Source organism: Grammomys surdaster, unplaced genomic scaffold (genome assembly GCF_004785775.1).
Source record: "Grammomys surdaster isolate TR1022 unplaced genomic scaffold, NIH_TR_1.0 167, whole genome shotgun sequence".
Classification (NCBI taxonomy): Eukaryota; Metazoa; Chordata; class Mammalia; order Rodentia; family Muridae; genus Grammomys; species Grammomys surdaster.
Window position 1 is genome coordinate 12,956,772 of NW_021604615.1, and position 20,788 is coordinate 12,977,559.

Here is a 20,788-nt window from a genome sequence, read left to right on the forward strand (position 1 = left end):
TCTTTTTTTAAATGGGAAAAAAAAACTGCATTTGACACTCCAATAATGTTACATTTTCAAAGTAAAGTAAGCAAATAATAATCTGTGTCCTGGGCTAGTGGGATTCTTGGAAGCAAAGGTTCTGCCACCAAGCCAGATGACCTGAGTTCCATCCCAGGAACCCTCGTGGTAAAGAAGGATACTACTGTGACCGTTGTCCTTTGCCGTCCACACAAATGTCATGGCACACAGGCATACACATACAAAATGATACATGTTTTAGAAGACCATGTACACACTGGTCAGGTATGCACGACGTACATGATCTTCTGTATGGACAGATGGCAGGAACCTGGCTCCCAGTGCCTATACTGCTCCTAGATAGCCTGTGTCTGTGCGGACACCATCCATGGCCTCACGGGCTCAGACCTGGGGTCTGAAGTGCTCTTGTTTCCCCAAATCCCACGTTCTACTCCAACCGAAATGAAGCCAGACTTTGTGCCTCCGTGTCTCTGATGGACACACAGCATGACGGCTGACTCTGACTCTCTGGTCCACAGGAAGCAGAACCTCATCATCCAGGTGGTGAGCACTCTGAAAGGCTTTTCGTTCGCTCCTGAGGTCTGCGAGTCCACCACCCACGTGCTGGTGGGGAAGTCTGTCCGCACCCTGAACGTGCTGATGGGGATTGCGAGAGGCTGCTGGATTCTCTCTTACGAATGGGTAAGCCTTGTGCTCGTCATCTGTTTTAAAATGAGGTGTTCACTAGGTCCTTTTGACCTGAAGTATTGATATGAGCTGTGGTACCTACGATTTTTTACGTGCGCCGAAGTGCACGTTGTGGGCCCTCAGGTGTCCCTGAGAGCTAAGGAAGTTATTCTTCCTGCAGCCACACTGAGAGTCCCTCAGAGAGGAGTGAGCTAGAGAAAGGCAGGGACCCTTAGGATAAACTCTCAGCCTCCGGAGAAAATAAGATCAGACCAGACTTGGAATTAAAAACACAAACTGGATTTTCTCACATGCCAGTGAGTGCTGCTGTGTGTTTGACTAAGGAGGGATGTGAACTATGCTCCTGATGGCTCGGAAGCCAAAAAGAGAAAAGAAAACTCCAGAGCTTGTTTGCACAGATGGATTTGCTTAGGATGAAACATGTTCCTCTAATCCCATTTGGACATGTTTCACCAAGCACACATGGATCCTTAACATTATTTTCTTTGCATTTAAGGAGGTCCTTAAGAATGTAGCATCATTTTCCTAATTGATAAATGTTGCTGTGGTCAGCCAGTCGGTGTGTTTGTCCTTTGATCCTCGGCCGAGGGGTCACTTCGAAGCCCACCAGCTTATTGCTAATGGGAACAAGAGCACTGCTTACTGGCTTGTGTTAAGATGACGCCCATGGTCCTTTCTCTTCACCCAAGAATACACTCCATTAATACAGGGTTAATTTAATCCTGTAGGATTACACTAAGAAAACAAAGTACAGATGTCTGCCTCAGAATGGCTCTAGTCTCTTTCCTGTGTCATAACCCACAGATCTCTGTAACAAAAAGGTTAACAGAGGTTGAGGAGAGGTGCAATTGCTAAAGTGCTTCCTGCGCATGAAGACCTGGGTTCAAATCCCAGGGCCCCCTGAAAACCCTGATCTGCTGGCATTAACTTGTCATCCATTCCACCACTGCACAAGAGGCTACAGGCAGATCCCTGGGGCTGTCAACCAGCCAGCCTAGCTGGATGGGTAGATAGATAGATCCCCATTGAGGGATGGTGTCTCAGGAAACAAGGTGGGTGTTCCTGAGGAAGGACACACGTTTTCAAACTCTGATACATGTGCACACACAAGGGGAAAAAATGCAAAATGGCTTAAGAGATTTCTGTTTAAAACCATGATGTGCAAAAGATTGAAAGTATTCTGTTCTGTGCTGGTTTTGGTTTGTTTTGATTTGTTTTGGTTTGTTTTATTTTTCAAGACAGGGTTTTTCTGTATAGGCATGACTGTTCTGGAACTTACTCTGTAGACCAGGCTAGCCTCAAATTTAGAGATCCTCCTGCCTCTGCCTCCCAAGTTCTGGGACTAAGGCATGTACTACCACACCTGGTTGAGGTGAGGTGGTGTTTTCTGAGGCAATGGGTGGCTTTACCTAGCTGCATCTGAGCACTGCCTCTGCCTGTCTGTGTGAGATGCCACTTATCCCTAAGCTTCGAGAACCGAATTCCCTGTTTCATCTCAAACTAAAAATGTCTTTAACACTTCACCCTTCAATCCCTCCTTCTTTCATTTTTCAGAACGAAACATGTTTCTCTATAAGCATACATATCCACACTTGATGCTGTGCCAATTTGTCCTCCTGGGAGCTGAGCAGCTAGGAGAGACCAGATGAGGGTTTGGAATGCTCACTGTCTACTTAGAGAAAGACGCTTGTGTATGCGTGGCACAGGGAAGGAATGGCTGGCTTGTGTGTGCGGGGCACAGGGAAGGAATGGCTGGCTTGTGTGTGCAGGGCACAGGGAAGGCATGGCTGGCACCCCACTCCACGGCATAGTTACGGCTTTGTTGTGAATAATGGAGAGCATTCGGAAGAATCCAAGGCAGAGAGAGAAGGAGGAGCCAACTGGACATGGCGAGAGCTATGTCCTTCAAGAGAAGGGAGAATAGGAGGAGAGGGAGGGAGGGAAGGAGGATGGAGAAGGGGCGGGAAGAGGAGGAACACTGAGAGGGAGCAAGAGATAGAAGGAGACTATGGGATACTGAGAATGAGGGGTGCTTTTAAGGAGGGTGAGTATCTGGAGCAGGAAGGAGCCTAAGGCATGGGCTTTGAAATGTTAGCACCCTGCTTGTGAATAAGGACTAGAGGACCCTCGGTCTCTGCTCCATCCATCTTTACCCGTTAGAGGATGATTCGTCCGTAATTACTATGGCAGGATGCAGACAGGCATGGCACTGGCGCAGTAGCTGGGGACTTACATTATGATTCCCAGGTGTCAGACAGAGAGTGAGCGACACTGAGCCTGCCATGGGCTTTTGGAACCTCAAAGCCCACCCCTAAAGACACACCTCCTCCAACAAGGCCACACCTCCTACTTCTCACACAGTTCCACTAATGGGACCAAGCATCCAAACAGGAGCCTATGGGGCCATTCTCATTTAAACTGCCATTGTTGCTATCCATGGTCACTGTAGTTTTATATAAAAACAGTGTGTAAAATAAATCAGAATCATGGAACTACTTCTCATCCTCCAGCTCCCAGAAGCTTTGCATCCTCTTTCTTTGCTGTTCCTTGGGTCTCGAAGAAGGTGGTGTAGAAGCCAAGCACTCAACAGCATCTACTCTCAATTACAAGTTTCTGTGTTAGCTACTGCCTTCTTTCTGCAAGGCAGACTACAGCAGCACTCTAAGATGTCTTTAGAAGGTGATTTGACCTCACCCTGCCTAACACTGTTAGCAAATTCCTCACTAGAGCCTGTGACTTGAGAGCCATGGATTTCTGGGTTACAGAACCAGATTTGAATTCTTCTCATGGAGCAGGCCCCATATCCAATCAAATACTTCAGCTTTCCTAGAACCTTCAACTACTGTGTCACAGTCGGCAGTCCCTCTCTGGTTTTGAAAACTCTGTTTTGGGGGTTTGCATCTCATGCAAATTGAAAATGACTGCTGTGCCAGCAGGCGCTAACACAGAACTGTGTAGCACCAGCATCGGCCACATCAAGCAGATACCTGCTCCTGTCACTGACAGCTGCCAGGTTCTCCCCTTCTCTGCATGTGTGCACCAGAATAGTCTAAGAATAAGTCTAGAAATGAAGCAGACCATGTTCTCCACTTACACCAGTCATGAAACAGAAGGGACTGTGCCTTGCAAGCCTCCCTTCCTGTGTTCATACAAGTTTATTTTATTGTTTTGCTTTACTTGTGTTTGTGTGCTCAAGTGTATGACCGTACATGGTATCCTTGAACAGGAACCTGCACACCTGGTGCCTATGTGGGCTCAGCCTCAGTGTTGTTCCTCAGATACCTTCTAGCTTCTCTGTGAAACTGGCCTGGAACCTTGCCAAGTTGTCCAGAGTTTCTGGCCCATCAACTTGTGGCGATCTGTCCATCTCTGCCTCTTGGCTCACTATGGCTAGGATTGCAGGTGTACCCCTGTACTTAGCTTTCTACTTGGGTTCTGAGGATCAGAGTTCACCCTTGTGAGCTACACTTTACTGACAGAGCCATGTGCCTCAGTTTTCCATCTCAAATTTTAAAAGTAAAGTCAATACCAACTGATATATTTATTTGAGTAAGATGGTTGTTGCCACCATTAAGAAACTCAACAGCCAAGATTTCTAAAGTTTACTGGCTTACAACTTAATTTGCCTCTTAATTTGAGGCATGTAGTTTTAGATACATTATGGCCTTCACAGACTGCAGCTTCCCTTGATGTTGAGGGTATGGGTTTTTTTGTTTTTTTTTTGGGGGGGGGTTGCTTTTTTTAATTTTTTATTTTATGTATATGACTAAACTGTAGCTATCTTCAGACGTACCATAAGAGGGCATCAGATCCTATTACAGGTGGTTGTGAGCCACCATGTGGTTGCTGGGAATTGAACTCAGGACCTCCTTAAGAGTAGCTGGTGCTCTTAACCGCTGAGCCATCTCTCCAGCTTCTGAGGTTATAAGTTTTTATATTGGATCTTTGAAAGATGGTATGGACCTTGCTGTCAGAGGACTTCAAACTCTGCGGTCCTTCCTCTAACCCCATCTCTAGTGCAGTTGGGGGATTCTTAAAATATTCTCTTTGGCTAGCATGAGAAACTTAGCTCCAAGGAAAACATTTCTGAGAATGTTTTTATTTCAGGGTTTGTGTAGTGTTCTCGGGAAATCTCTGTGAAAGACCACTGTAGCAGCCCTTCAAAGTCAGATGGCTGCCTGTGGCCAGTTAGTTACAAAAACTCATAGTGGTTTTGTAACACAGTTTGGTGTGAATTTTTGCCTAATCTTTATTTTTCCATTTGAAAATGTTGCTAGTGATGCCTGCATGCTCACAGAGCACTAATTTCCCCAGTGTTCACTCTAATTTCTGGAAAGTTAATAATCCATGTTTTTCTGACTTCATAACAGAATTGCCTGGCCAACAAGTAGGAGAGGAAGTGCCTGGCACAGCTGTACCTGGGAGACCTGGAGTAACACAACAGAAAACAAGCTGATCTGACAAAAGTGTCCATCTGGACTCAGGGTCCAGACTTCTTGCTGTAGGAGTCATCAGACACCCATCATCTTGTTGTGACTTGCTTAGTGTTTCTCTTATTCTCTGTGAGTCCTCTGCAGCCTGGCTCTGTGTTTCGCTGCTTGTGCTCACTAACAGGCTGGCAGAGTGTCCTATGACCCAGCATGTCCCTTACCCAGCTCTGTCTCCAGTCAAAATCAGCCTGGCAGCCACAGAGGTCCAGTCTCTCTTCATATTTTACAAATGCGGTCTCTAAACATCTCACAAACAAAGCTTGATAAAAGGCTTTTAAAAGCTAAATCCGCTATAAATCCAAATATTTCTACAAGATTTTAAGGAGCTTACTATGAATAATCAAGGGCTTCCTGATTCAGAAAGAACAAAACGAGTTTCTGCCCTAGAATGGTGTGATGAAGCCAGGGCTTTCTCCTCTTGGCTTACTGGCATCAAGGATGGAGTCAGCTGTATAGAGCAGAGCATGTCACTCCTGTGTGCTCTGAGCCACTTGCTTCCCAGCCCTTCACAGTACTCATCCTAGAACCTAAGCCAAGTACAACCAGAACCAGATCTGCCTCCCACTTGGTCAGTACCTTCCAAAGACTGCTCAGAAGTAGGGATCATGAAACAACCTCTTGTTTTGAACCTCACATTAATAGATTCTAAGGATAAATTTTTAGGCAAATCACAGTTGTTCTATCTATCGCATTCACATCCAGACTTCCTGCTCTGTCTCCCTCTGCCCCTCTGGTGGGCAGCCATGTGCAGTCTTGTCTTAGCTTGGCCACACCTGGCAGCTCCCAGGGATCTGCCTGAGTGGCCTCACTCCAGAGAGATTTCATCCCTGCTATAGGTTATGGCAGGAAGAACTGCAGGCTACAAGAGCACTTGATATGTGCCCGCTCACTGGTTTCTTCAGAGCATTTTGTAGCATAGAAACTGCACCTCTAAACACATGTCCAGATGAAGATACAGTGCAGAAAAGGTTTATCTGACTTGAACATGGGTCTTTGAAACACCCTTGGTGAAGGCATTGTCCCAAGGCAATAGCCACGGTCAGTTATCTTACCATACCTGTCTTACAGATTCTTTCTACGGGGTAAAACTGTAGGATCTGTTTGTTTCTGTCCACTGTGTTATACCCAAGTACTTTTGCCACAGGAAACTGGCCATGGACCACTACAATAAGGATTCTGTCTGGAGCCCTTCCCTAATCCTCTGTCATTGTTTTTGTCCCTCTGGCAAGATCCTAGAGTCCTTTTCCCACACTGGAGGCACAAACTGCCCCAAGAACATATTAAAACACAACCACACAATCCCCCTGGAAAATGAGGGCCTTGGCATTTACCTTGATGAGAACAGCGGAAAATCGTATCTGGGAGGGATGACTGGTGGAGTCAAAGACATTTTTCCAGAGAGAAGACACCATGAGCCAGCAGCACCCCAGGCTTCACCATGAACAAAGCTCTGCCACCACTGTCTTTTTCTTTAAGGTGATCAAGGGCCAACAAGTGTAGCTTCGCCGCTCACTGTGAGAAGGATAGGAAGCCACTCAGGCTAGGAGGTAGCAGGCTTTGTCTTCCTGTCCTCTGCTCTGAATGGGTTTTAGGGAGGCCAGAGCAGAAGCAGAACAATCAGCAGCAGCGGGTAGGAAAATCCAGAGAGAAACCCTGTGGCCATGACAAGGGCCGATCTAGTGGGGGTAGGTCACAGGGAGCTTGTCTGCCTTTGGGTGCAACAGATGGGATAATGCGTGTTATATCGGAGTAGAGGGAACAAGGTGACTCAACCTACAGTTTTGCTGGTGACAGCCATGCAGCTCTTCATGGGACTAGTGAGGGAGAAAAGCATGGACAGGCCAAAGTCAGGTATGTGCGTGTGCATGCATGCCAGCATGCATGTGTGTGTAAGTTGGGTATAAAGTGTCATGGGATGATTGTGTAATGAAGATCAAGAGGAATATAAGGCTGGGCCAACCCTAAGGAACCTAGGAAGATTGACAGGAGCAAGCAAGGGCAAGCAGGAAGGATATGATGTTGCATGTTGTAAACACACTCACTTTTTCACACTAGGTGAAAATTCCCTGGATTACAGTTTTAAAGTATAAGTTTCTGTATCAGGCAAATAGTTTCAAAGAATTAAACCAAGAATGGGTAAATGGGGGCACTCAGCCTCACTCAGCCTGTCCCTGTCCCTTTGACATAATCATGGCCTTAGGGGCCAACACTGTTTCTCATTTGCTTCCTTTTCAGCAAGATATTAAATCCGAACGCTAGATTAAATATCAGGGGCTTGGCTATCCCTTCCTTATGAATGAGAACTCTGGGACATCACCTTCATGTGAATGTGAAGGGGAACCCAAGTTCAAAGCCTACTTTTAGAAAATGCTTCAGTGAGCTGGAGATGGCTCAGCATTAGGAGTACAGGCTGCTCTTACCAAGGGAGGACCTTGGTTAAGTTCTCAGCACCTACATAGTGGCTCACAACCATCTGTGACTCCAGCGCTCCCTTCTTGTGTTTGCTGGCACCAGGCATCCACATGGTGCACATGCATACATGTAGAGGAACACTTATACACACAAAAGATAACACTTTAGATAGCACTTTAGCAGTGACCTAAGATTGCATCTTCACCTTCCTCTGTAGCTTCTTTGTTGCAAGTTCTCAAATAATTTCTTACCCCTCCTCCTGCCTCGTTATACCAGGATTTAACCTTGAGGCTCGTTGTGGAGTGCTGAGCTGTATCCACAGCCCAGTCTCTGATGGCTCCATCAGTCTTACTCTTGGCAATAGCATGGGATGTTTTATCCATTGGCATTCAATGGAAAATTCACCCATAATTTGGTTTAATTGGAACTTTCCAACAGCTGTCTTTAGCGATCCGTCATTCAGATCCTTCCCAGGGACGCTGGGAGGCTGTCAGCTGTCCACACTTTCAGGGTTTCTGAACTTTATCCCCAAGTTAAAGTAGATTGCCAGGGAGCATTGTACTTGAACTATGCTAGCCCATCCTTAAGTGCTGCTGCAGATGAGACTGGAGCGCCAACATCAGCTCCGAGGAGAGCTGAAACATCACACCTTACTGTGTGATACATTCCATGCCTGATTCTTACAGTGCATTCAGAGAAAATACGTGTTATAACATCACTCATCCATCTACTAGAGAAGAAGGAAGGGATTCAATGTTAGCTTGTCCACTGAAATTAAAATAGCCCAGAGTGTGCTTAGAGTAACCTTCTGTCTTTGTTCTTTTCAACTGGCTTTGTTTTCTGCATGTCTCTGCTGGTGTATTAACATTCTGCATGCCTAATAATCTATCAAGCGCTGGCCATCCCCAGCCAGACACAACCTTCGGGACCTTTCCTTCAGCACACTTCTGCCAGGTGTGACCACCAGTCGTGATGCTTGTGGTACAGAGGCTACAGGGCTCTGTCCTCATCATGGCCTCCTCTTCTCCCCAAACTGCCACAGAGTACCACCCCAAGCAAAGCAAAGACAGTATCACCCCAGTGTTCCAGGAGCCGTTTTTTGTGGGTTTTGTTGAGTAGCAACAGAACAAGTACAAAGAGCATACATGCAGTGGCTTTCACTAATAGAGTTTTTAGTTTTTGAGCACTCTTGACTTTCGGGCACCTCATTGTAGCAAAATATTGACTTCCATTGTATAACTAAAACAGCATCTAGCTTCCTACCCTTCTCTGTCCAGACGTTCTCCCATTAAACCACACCCCTCAGGACCCATAAAGAGAACTTCTGTTACATAACTTAGAGGTACGCAGACTCTCCATCAGACATGGGCCCAGTGCCTATCTTCTGAATGATTAAATGAAAAGATGCATGACCTGTTCCTTTTATAAATTGGAGAATTTTAGGTTCTGTCACATCCTAAGTTGCCAAACTACCTATGTAATTAGTATCTCTCTTGTTTAAATTCAGTAAAGTATGTGCCTTAGTGCTAATTTTTAGAAAGTAGTGTAAACTCCTGTGTTTCCTTTAGTAACTGTAGCATTCACAGTAACTTGTGCTTTGGTTTCATACTGTGAAGTGATGTTTCTGCTATTTATTTTAGTTACATTGGAATTTGTTATAGTTATTTCTTTGTTTTTATTCTGATAAGGAAAGTACGTGCTCATGCTATTTATAAAGATGTTTGGATTTGACATCCAAGTCCAGTGGTGAAATGCCGGGTCACCCTGGTCACTGCATAGCTTATTTGAAAAGTGGCTATGACTGAGCAGTTTGGATCTCAGAGAAACTCATTTTTATTTTAGTGACATGGAAAGGACCAGGTCTAACCCAAGTGTTCCATGCCATAGAACTCAGCTCTTGTGAGACTCCTAAGGGATGTGCAGGCATTTCCAGCCATGGTTGGATACTCCTGGAATCCCAGCATGCAGGAGGCAGAGGCAGGAAGGAGCCTGGTTTGCATGTAACTCAAACCACATGAGACTCTGTCTCAAAAAGTCACACTCTGTCTGTGCTAGCTAGTTTTATGTCAGCTTGACACTAACTAGAGTTATCTGTAAGGAGGGCATGTCAATTGAAAAAAATGTTCCCTAAAACCTGTCTGTAGGGGATCTTCTTAATTAATGATTGATGTGGGAGGGCCCAGCTCATTATGGGTGGTACTGTCCCCTGGGATGGTGGTCCTGGATTCTATAAAACAGGCCAAGCAAGCCATAAAGAGTGAACCAGTGAGCAGGACCCTCCATGACCTCTGCATCAGCTCATGCCTCAAGGTTTCAGCCCTGTTTGTATTCCTGTCCTGATTTCCTCTAAATATCACTAAACTTTTAGTTTCTTGCCATTTTTTTTTAACTACTACAGTGTGGTGGTTTGAATAAAAATGGCCTCATAAACTCCTATGTGAATACTTCATCCCTGGATGGAGAACTGTTTGGGAGAGATCAGGAGATGTGGTCCTTTTGGAGGAATTGTGTCGCTGACAGCAGGCTTTGAGGTTTCACAACACTAACTCCATGTCCAGTGGACCTCTCTCTGCTTCCTGTTTGTGGATCAGGATGTGAGCTCTCAGCTGGTTTCTCGAACTATCCACCACGACGATGATACACTCCTATTCCTCTGGGACTGTAAACCCAAATAAAGCTTTCCTTCTACTCATTGCCTTGGGCATGTTTTTTTTGTTTGTTTGTTTTTTGTTTTTTTTAATCACAGCAATTGAAAAGTTACTGCCTGAAGTGAGGTATTACTATGACGAGCCTGATCATGCTCTCATTTGGAGGAAGGTAGAAGACTTTGAGGGGGACAAATAACTGGGTAGTGGCGATGTATGCTTTTAATCTCAGCACTCAGGAGGCAGAGGCATGCAGAGCTCTGAGTTCAAGGCCAGCCTGGTCTACAGGGTGAGTTTTAGGACAGCCAGGGCTATCCTATCTTTTGGAAAGAAAAAAAGAAAAAAGAGGAGGAGGAAGAAGACGATGACAGGGATGGTGGTGCCATCTGAGGTGATGATAAGGATGACAGCTACTTTGGGACTTTCAGGGTAGAAATCAGTTGAACACCGCAGTAAGAGGCGTTCTCTTACTTAGTGTACCGTCAATTCTGAGAGCAACACAGACTACGGAGGCTCAGCTCAAGTGGTTTCAGAGGGAACAGTCCTCTCTGGCTGCATTAGAGATCATGCTTGTAATGCTTTGTGGAAATGACTGAGACTGCTTTCTCCCTGTGTTCTAAGAAGCTGCCTGAGGCTTAGCTTCTCAGGACTAAGTTCTTTGGTGGAAGAGATGTCAAGCCAAGTATGTGGACCTATTTGGGAAGGGTTGGAAGGTGTGGCCTTCTTAGAGGAAGTGTGTCACTCAGAGTGGGTTTCAAAACACTCCTGCCAGTACCAGTGAGCTTTCTCTGCCTCTCACTTGTGGATCAAGATGTGAGTTCCCAGATTCTGGGTGAGCTTCCTTTTCTCCATCTTCGTAAACTTCTGGATCTGTAAGCCCAAATACACTCAAAGTCTTCTTGTTTGCGGTACTTTTTCACAGCAATAGAAAAGCACCTGGTACAGACAGAGAAGAGCAGATTCCTAGTGGTATCAGTGCCTTAGTTAGAGTTTCTATTGCTGCAGTAAAACACCAAGACCAAAATGTTGGGGAGGAAAGGGTTTGTTTGACTTGCAGATCACAACCCATCGCTGTAAGAAGCCAGGACAGGAACTCAAGCAGGGCTGGAACCTAGAAGCAAGACATGATACAGAAACCATGAGAGGTGCTACCTACTGGCTTACTTCCCATGGCTTGCTCACCCTGCTCTCCTATAAAACCCAAGACCGCAGCTCAGGGATAGCTCCACCCACATTGGGCTGAGCCCTCCCTCATTGATCACTAATTGATAAAAATGCCTTACAGCTGGATCTTATGGAGGCATTTTCTCAACTAAGGCTCCTTCCTCTCTGATGATTCCATCTAGTCTTGAGTTGACACACAAAACCAGCCAGTATGGACAGTTACACAAAGAGGCTCTTTCCCAAGGGATTTGTATCTGCCAGTTCTCTTATTGGTCAGCACAAGCATCTGTGAGAATTGGTGGCCTGAATACCTTTAGTAAATGTCTCATGGTCAAGGGCATTCATGCTCAAAGTTGATGAGTATTGAATTCAACACTTCCACAATCTCTGGCCCATATTAATTCCAAAGATGACCTAGGGGTCATCTTTATTCTCAGAAAGCCTCCAACTTTCACATGGTAGTACTGCAAATAGATGGGTTTCATACTAACCTTATTCAAAGCCACGTATGAGCTGTGTGTCCTTGGGGAAGCAGTGACACTCCAAGCCTCCGTTTACTAATCTGTAGCACGTCAAGACCATCTATATGGTGTCAGCAAATATGAGCAGGTAGCATTATCATGCAGAGAATTTTGACACTCTTTCTGGAGCATTGTTAAAGTCATAATTTAGTAAAGCCTTGACAACCTTATACGAGGTCACAGGCCAGATGATGTTTTTAATGATATCTCTATTATACATGATTCCATGGAGATGAACTCTGATCAGTCATTGTCAGGATGGAGCTGGAGAGAAGATGGAGAAGACTTTGTGGGCATAGACAGGCTTTTATGTTTTATAGCAAGCCATTGATACCCAGTGAGACTCTATCCAGAGGAAAACAGCGGAAGGATGGCTCAGTGGTTAAGAGCACAGGCTGCTTGGCCAGACAACCCAGGTTTGATTCCTAGCACCCACACTGTGGCTCACAACCATCTCAAACTCCTGTTCCAGGGGATCTAATACCTCTTTCTGGCTGTCTAGGATACTGCACACACATGGTGCATAGACATATGTAGGCAAAGCACTTACATGTCCAAAATTTTAAAATGAGAGGAGTGTTGAAAATGTCCACAAGTTCTTTTCCATAAGCTTTGAAACTAGAGAGGGGTGACTGCACAGTGTGCGTGACATGCATGCTACGCTCTAGCTGTGCCTTTGGAAATATTTGCTGTTATTAAATCTTACATGTGAGAAACTGTTCCAATGTGGCAGGCACTGCATCTACTAAATGTTCTTGCTTGTACCTTTTAAAACAACTTACAGAATTATAGGAAGCATTTCTTGGTGTTGTGAGATAGGGAGGAAATGCATGGGGATAGCTTACTTTGGAACTAATATTATTGCCTTGAAACTCTGCCAGTTCAAGTTGGGCTCTCTAGAAGACCAGACCTCCTGTTTTCTGGCTCCAAAGTGCATGGGACATAAGTAACCATTTACTTTGTCATTAGAATTAAACTATTGGTCTGTCTCTCTGTGGCTCTCTCCCCTCGTCTCTGTCTTTTCCTCCTCCCTCCCCCCGCTCTCTCTCCCTCCCCACTTCCCTCGGTAAGTACATGGTAAATACATGGGCACGCTGTTCACTAACTGCCTGGTTACTCTTCCATTGATAAAGATGGGTGACATACGTTATGTATGTGAAGGATTAACCAGCTTGCCCTTTGTCCTAGGCTGTCTGCTCTCTCTGTGTTTAATCAGTTCTGTATACTGCCTGTCTGGGGCAGAGCCACAAACTGTGTTCATTACCCTGAAACAGCTAAAACAATGCACATAGTCCAGTGTGTCCTGACTTTTGTTGTTTGGAGAAAAATCGCCATAATCATTGAGACTGAGACTGTGAGATCTGATGGGGAGATAGTTATAATTTGAAATTTATGATTTTAACAAGTAATTTATTTTCATTGTTGAAAATACTGAGCATGTTTCTGTTGCTGGGGGAAGATACGTAGGTAGATGGTGCCAGAGACTGCCCTGTCACTGTTCTGATCAAAGTAGATAAAAGACCATGTATGTTACAGTTCCTACTCTGTCTGCCGACAACGTGGACATGAAGCAGACCTTGAATAGGATAAAGTTAATGAGGTTCCCGTGGATTAAATCTGTGACTCAAATGTCCGTCGGCTGTTTTATGCAGCTTACAAGAAACCCCCTCTTGCTCCTTTCTCGATAGGACCCTAAAGGAGCTGAGAGTGCCATAGTAGCCCAGGCTGGCCTTCAGCTCCTCCTGTAGCTGGTGATGACCTTAGTTAACTTCCGATGCTCCTGCCTCCACCTCCCAGGACACACGTTGATGTTGTGCTAGGGATTGAACCTAGGACTTCCCTGCATGCTAGGCAGTCAGTCAGCCAACTCAGGCTCCATCCTCAACCCATGAAGCTGAACTGTTAACAGGATAGCTGGATATCTGTTCTTCTCGAAACCAGCCCCACAGTTGTCTGGAACTGGGAAACAAACTCAGTGTTTACAGTATAGCTACAGTAAGTTTGGTCGTCAAAATCGTGGCTGTTCTTAAATGCTTCAGCATGACCTACAGCAGTGCTGTCAAGTGAGTTGAGTCGGCTTCATGTTGTATTTCATGTCAGCACTTAATCATTACTGAATGGAGCCCTTAGCTTTCTCAAGCCCAACCTGAAAAAGTCTGTCTTACAGAGATTAGGTTTTGCTCTATTCCAGGCTGATCCTTTTAATTAAAACAATTTGGTATTGTTTTCTCTTTAAAAACGTTTCTTGAGAAGTTAGAGATTAAGGAAACTTTGCTTATGGTCTCTGCTTAGGAAATACTTTGTGAATAAACATTGTTTGTCCTTGAGATTTTTTTTTTAAGCCATTAAGAAAACATAAAATTGGGAGCCATGAAAACAGTTCAGTGAGAAAGGGTGCTTGCTGGTGAGCCTGGCCACCTGAGCTCAGACCCCAGAACCCACAAGGTGTCCTCTGATCATGGTGTGTGCACACTTGTGTGCGCCCAAGTATACACAAATACATATGAGCACCATTTGAACATCATGTCTGCTGAACTGTCTAATGTACTAAGAGCCATAGAATTTCTGCAAGTTTCTTGATTTTCTTGAATTGATGACTAACATTCTAATTGTTACCATCCTTCACAGCCTTCACCAGGTTTCTATAGACATATCCAGACTACCGTTCATCTCATACGTCTGCACATCAGAGGACCTTTACGTCCAGTGTCTTGGAGATGCTACTGTGACCTCCTTGGTTGCTCTGCCTCTCTTAGAACTCAGGCTCTCGGGCAAATGTTTGATCCTGTGTCCCAGTGCCATGACACCACAATTCCCTTTTTGTTTGTTTTGTCTGGTTTTCTATACTGTGGCTGCTTTGCAGTCGGGGTGGGGGCAGGGGTACAGCTATACCCAACACAGAGGAAAAAGAATGGATTAATGCAGCCTCGTTGGAGCCCTGGGTCCCCTGTAGATGAAAAGATGACAAAGGCCAAATCTCAGTATTCCTGTGCTTTTTTCCTCAATAAGTGGCCCCAGAAAGACTGACCAGTACCCACCTGAGGCCACTGTTCCTGTACACAGGTTTCTTCCAAGCTTCATTGCCCTTAGGAAAGCCAAGGCTTAACCCTCATCTCGCCTTGCCCTCTCCCGACAAGCTGCCTTCACCCCACTTTCTCCAGCTTTTGGGAATCTGCAGAAGGATTTAAGTACATCTTCCATCTCCAGACACTTGAGTTTCTGTCTTGCCCAGTTGGCCACCATTCTTCCATCTGCTCTGCATTTCCCTCATTTAGTTCCGCTGTCTCTTCTGTGCATCATTTCCCTCCTTCAGTGAAACTAAATGTACGCTTAGTTTACTATAACAGCCAGATTTCAGCTGCATTAGTTTCATGATACATAATGGCCATCTTCATTTGCTTCTAATAATAACACCACTCTCTAGCATCCCCAACCGTAGTCAGACTGCCTTACATTGCACAAGAGAATTATAAAAATGTGTGCAACAAGAAGAGACTTGGAGGGGATGCAGGGATGGCTCAGTAGTTAAGAGCACTGTCTGCTCTTCCAGAGGACTGTTTGACTCCTAGCACCCACATAGCAGCTCACAACCTTCCATAACTGTGGTCCCATAGGATTCAGTGCCCTCTTCAGGTATGCAGACGTACATGTAGACAAACACCGGTATGTATGTATGTATGTATGTATGTATGTATGTATGTATGTATATGTATATGTGTAAATAATTCTTTTGAAAAGAGAGAGGGAGAGAAAGAGACTTGGTTCCCTGGTGTAGAGTGAACTACATAGCCCTGTATGTAGAGAGATCATCTAACTACATTTAAGAATAAAGCAAGAAAATGGTTTCTCTCATAGGTTCATCAACAAAGTGTGGGCTTTATGAATGATGGTCAGATGTCAGCACTACCATTTCTGTTATCTGATTTGTCTGATATCTTTACCGTGTTTGTGTCCCATGAGGGATGTTGGGCTTCCATTGAGGTGGGTCCTGAGGGTAGCTTCCCCCACAAAGATTCATGTACACACAAGATGTGATTCCCACACACAACTCTACTCCTTGCTGGACTGATTCTCTCAGATATTTTTGTCTTATGCAGTGTTCTCTGGGAAATGTGTGTGGTTGAGTAGGATTATTTCACAAGCCCACCTGAAATTCTAGAAAACAGATTTCCATTCTTGAATATTGCACTAAGCTAAAGATGGGTTTGGCTAATGAAAGGACTTGTTGTGCCAGGAAACGTTTGTAAACCCCGAAAGACCACCAAGGAGCCGATTCCGATACAGTCGCATTAGGGTCTCTTTATTCAAGCTCAAGCTTGGGCCGCACCACCTTCTCTGACCCAAGAGAACGGGAAAGGGCTGAGAGCCCAGTCTCACGTAAACATTTCTAGAGGCAAGAAGAAGGTATCTAGCCTGGTACACACATGACTTGGGGGCCATTATGGCCTTTAACATAATTGGCTGCTGTTGAGAGCCAAACTATAAACTTAACTTCTGCTTTCCTCCTGATTGGTGGTTGTTAGTGAAGTGTCGGGGCAGGCTTGTAACCTAGAGGTGTAGATTTGTTGGGGAATAACCTGGCAGCTGGTGCTAGATGTAGGTCTTGTTGGGGGGTAACCTGGAAACTGGTGCTAGGAACTGGCCTATTAGTTAGCTTGAGTTCAGCCTTAGGTCAGGTTCTCTAACATAGAGTCTGAACCCAAAAGATTTGATCTCTCAGGCTAGAGTACAAAGTTGTTTTTCTGTATTTCTGAGTTTGTGATTTTAGTGAAATCAAATCTGTGTTTTCTGCTACCTCTATGCAACATTTAGTCTTAAAGAAATTAAATTTATCCATTTGCTTAGCAAAATCGTACTATAAGTGCCTTACAGTTTTATTTTCTTAACATTTAGAAAGCAGCAAAGTCAGAGAACATGAATGTTCCCCACGAGCTTGTTTAGGTTCAGTTGACATTTTAATGAGAGGTGAATTTGAACTTGTGTGTCACATACAGTTCTATGGCTGAGTCCTGGCCTCTGGCTGCTGTACCGATTTCCCACCACACACATTTCTATGGCTGTGTCCCGGCCTCTAGCTGCTGTACCGATTTCCCACCACACACAGTTCTATGGCTGACTCCTGGCCTCTGGCCGCTGTAACAATTTCCCACCACACACATTTCTATGGCTGAGTCCTGGCCTCTAACTGCTGTACCAATTTCCCACCACACACATTTCTATGGCTGACTCCCGGCCTCTAGCTGCTGTACCGAATTTCCCACCACAGGATTCTACCATTGCTGCATGCTGACATGAGCCTGATGTTGAAACCACATTTTATCTCCTGGTCTGATGATACAAGGTCATGGAGACCCACATATCCATAGTGTTATCTCTAAAGGATAGATAGCACAGGGAGGCCGATAGCAGTAAGGGGAAGGAACACTGTGTAATGTGAATGGCTTTAACCCACACAGTAATTGAACTTAAGATCTTTCTCCTTCCTCTCCCCGCTCCTTCCCCTTATCTTCCTCCCTCCTATGGCATTTGGGCAATAAAAGTTAGGAGAAAACAGAAAAAGACAGATGACAAAGCATCTGTGACCACAGGGATCTAATTGAAACTGTGGTATTTCTTTGAGCGAGGGTTCCTGGGAGCAAAGCTTGCTGTTTTCCAGTCCTAATGGAGACATGACTTCCCATGTTCTCTACTCTCATGGGCTGTCTTGAGCTCAACACCCCTCAGAGCTGCTGCTTCTATCTTGTAGACATGACTTCTGACTCTCAGGTCCTGTGCTTGCTTCTCTCTCTCCCTCTCCTCCCTCCCTCTCCCTCTCCCTCTCCCCCTCCCCCTCCCCTCCCCCTCCCCCTCTCCCTCTCCCTTTCTCTCGTTTATTCTGTGTTGGGCCATCCTCCACAGTCCTACCTGCCACCATCTCTACCAGCTCAGCACCAGGACCACAGATGCACCTCACCCCCTTTTCACACAGGCTCTAGAGAGCTCTCTCTGCTTACTCGGCTTTCACTTTACCAACTGAGTCATCTCCCCAGCCCTCACTCCATTTCTTTCTTTTTAACTCATAAAATCCTGGGATGTTCAAGGAAGATTCTAAAGGGCAATATAAAATTTAGATTTCTAGCACACAGCATATCACATAAAAGCAGGATACTGTTTAAGTGTTTGATTTCTTTCTTTCTTTCTTTCTTTTTTCTTTTTTTTTTTAATTTTTTTTTTGGTTTTTTGAGACAGGGTTTCTCTGTGTAGCCCTGGCTGTCCTGGAACTCACTCTGTAGACCAGGCTCCAGGCTAGCCTCGAACTCTCAAATTCAGAAATCCGCCTGCCTCTGCCTCCCAAGTGCTGGGATTAAAGGCATGCACCACCAGTGTTTGATTTCATTAGGATGCTGTGTTAGTACTGTCAACTGCACAGGATGTGAAATCACCTACAAGTTTCAAGCTGCCGCCTTGGTTTCCCAGCCATGAGGGCCTATGCCCTTGAACGGGGAACTTCAGTAGCCGCTCTGCTTCTTACATTGCTTCCTTTTGGTATCGGGTGTTGAGTATCGGGTGTTGGGTACTGGTGGGAGAAACCACCAAGCTGGGTACTGGCCTGCATTTTTAGCTACATTGAGGTGTTTTTCTTAGGATGTGTTTGTTTGCTAATGACTGCAACAGGCATCATGAAGCTTCCCAAAGTGCCCTGGCTTTTGCAAGGCTGATTTCAGGCCCTAGGAGGTCCATTGCTGCTCGGCTTTTAGGGGCATTGCTTTTGTTCTATTCAAAGTGACTTTGACCTGCTACCCAACAATCTAATCAAACCATGACTGATGTTCTCTGTGTGGTATGTCTCTCTTAGGTACTGTTGTCTTTAGAGTTGGGTCACTGGATTTCTGAGGAGCCTTTTGAACTCTCCGAAACCTTCCCTGCAGCTCCGGTAAGTCAATGCTGTCCGATAGTGGTAAATGTGACATGGTGGTTTTAAGGAATCTATTCGAATCATAAACTCGGCATCATAGGTTAAAAGAGGTCTCTTTCAGACTAAAAGGATGTCATCTCAGAAATAAATGCCATTTGTTTATTTACTCGTGACATCACCAGTGAAAACTTGAGGAAGACACTTGTAAATAAAGTGCAGTGGGAAATGTCACCTTGAGGAGTGTCACCTAAGCCTGGAAATCCAGCACTCAGGAATTGGAATTGGGTGGATTGCTGCAAGCTTGATGATGTCCTGGGCTGGAGGGTGAGACCTTCTCCAAAAGGAATTTTTAAAATTAATTTAATCATGAAAGCTTTTAGAGATGCGCACCTCTTAAAACTAATGCTAATACAGATACAACTAATAGGTATAAAAATTGTGATAGAACTAATAGGTATAAAAATTGTGGCCTGCTAGCATTGGGATGTAGTCTTTATATTTTGATTTTTCCTAAACTCCACCTAATGGACTCTTAATTAATTTAAATATTTGCTAACTGAATTCTAACTTCTCGATTAAGGTTTGACTAGAAGCAGGGCTGTACATAAATCAGCTTTCATTTCCAAACATGTTGATTGGTTTCTCAAACCCATTAATTTGAAAAGATGGTCTCTGAAAGACAGTGGCTATTCTGACTGTCCCCAGTGCTCTTGCCGTAAGCTGTCCAAGTGGCCCTGTGCTGGGGCCCAGCAGGAAGCTGTCCTCTGACCCTGAATCCCTCACTCACCTAGCCCTTCAAACTGTTCTGTCTTCATTTCAAGATTACTGTTTTGATTTCCTTTCAGCTTTGTAAATGTTTTCTTAAGAACAGAAAAAAAAATTCCTACTAGTAAGTTTGTTTATTTAAAATACTGTATAAGGAGTTGAAGAATAAAGTAGAAACCCAGCTTCTTCCCATTCTCTAAGCCAAGGGAGTAAGTGTAACTCTGAGCAGCACTGGTTTGCCTCTGACTCCATCTTCCTGCATCCGCTGCTGCCCATCCTTCCTGGGTGACCATTTGCCCACCTCAGTTCCTGCCATTGTGGTCATTCAAGACCACATTTTTGTTTTGTTTTGTTTTGTTTTTGTTTTTTGGAGTCAGATATTTTAAGTGAGTACAAAGCCATGTTGGCCCTGTCGACATTTCCTAAATGTAATAATAGAAACAGTGGTCAGAAGACAGGGGCAGAGTTCTTCACTCTGGAGTTAGCTGGCAGGAAGTGAACGTGGCAGAGGAGAAGGTTGCCCTGGCTACCCTGAGTCTGCCGATTGACCAGAGCACACACCAAGGCTATGTGAAAGGAGATGGCTTAGAGCATTGGTTCTCAAACTGTGGCAGAGGCCTTTCGGGGGTCACAGATCAGTTATCCTGTAATCAGATACTTACGTCACTGTTGATAACAGTAGCAAAGTTACAGTTCTGAAGTAGCAATGAAATAATGTTATGGTTGGGGTCACCACAACTGAAGAAACTGTGTGACAGTGTCTCAGCATTAGGCGGGGTGAGAGAGCTACTGCATTATAGATATGAATTTTAAAATCAGCATCTGGAAAGGAAGGACAGACAGACAGGTAAGGAAGGCTACAGGAGAAACTGCACTTGTGCTCTCTACAGGCCCCTCTGCAAGCCTCGGAAGGTGAGAACAGAAGGAGTTAAGGTTTCACAGTTCCGAGCATAAAGTCGTGTTCTGAAACTTTATCTGCTTACATTGCAAGCCGAACATTTTGGCTTTACGTTCTGAAACACGTGTTCAGTTTGTTTGTGAATATTAAAAATGTTACTAAGGAATACTATTTTTTCTAAAAATTAATTCAGAGAATTATGGCTTTAGATGTCCTAAGTAGGATGATTTGCCTCAACCACGAGAGAGAGAGAGAGAGAGAGAGAGAGAGAGAGAGAGAGAGAGAGAGAG

General features: G+C 44.8%; 1 protein-coding gene across 1 annotated transcript in view; it reads left to right on the forward strand.

Moving 5' to 3' along the window:
• The window catches only part of Mcph1 (microcephalin 1), a 197,190-nt gene that overhangs the window by 69,582 nt on the left and 106,820 nt on the right, over nucleotides 1–20,788 (forward strand). The window contains exons 11-12 of the mRNA XM_028766340.1: nucleotides 540–702; nucleotides 18,776–18,853. Coding sequence (XP_028622173.1) covers nucleotides 540–702; nucleotides 18,776–18,853 — 241 coding nt within the window. The remainder of the gene's footprint in view (nucleotides 1–539; nucleotides 703–18,775; nucleotides 18,854–20,788) is intronic.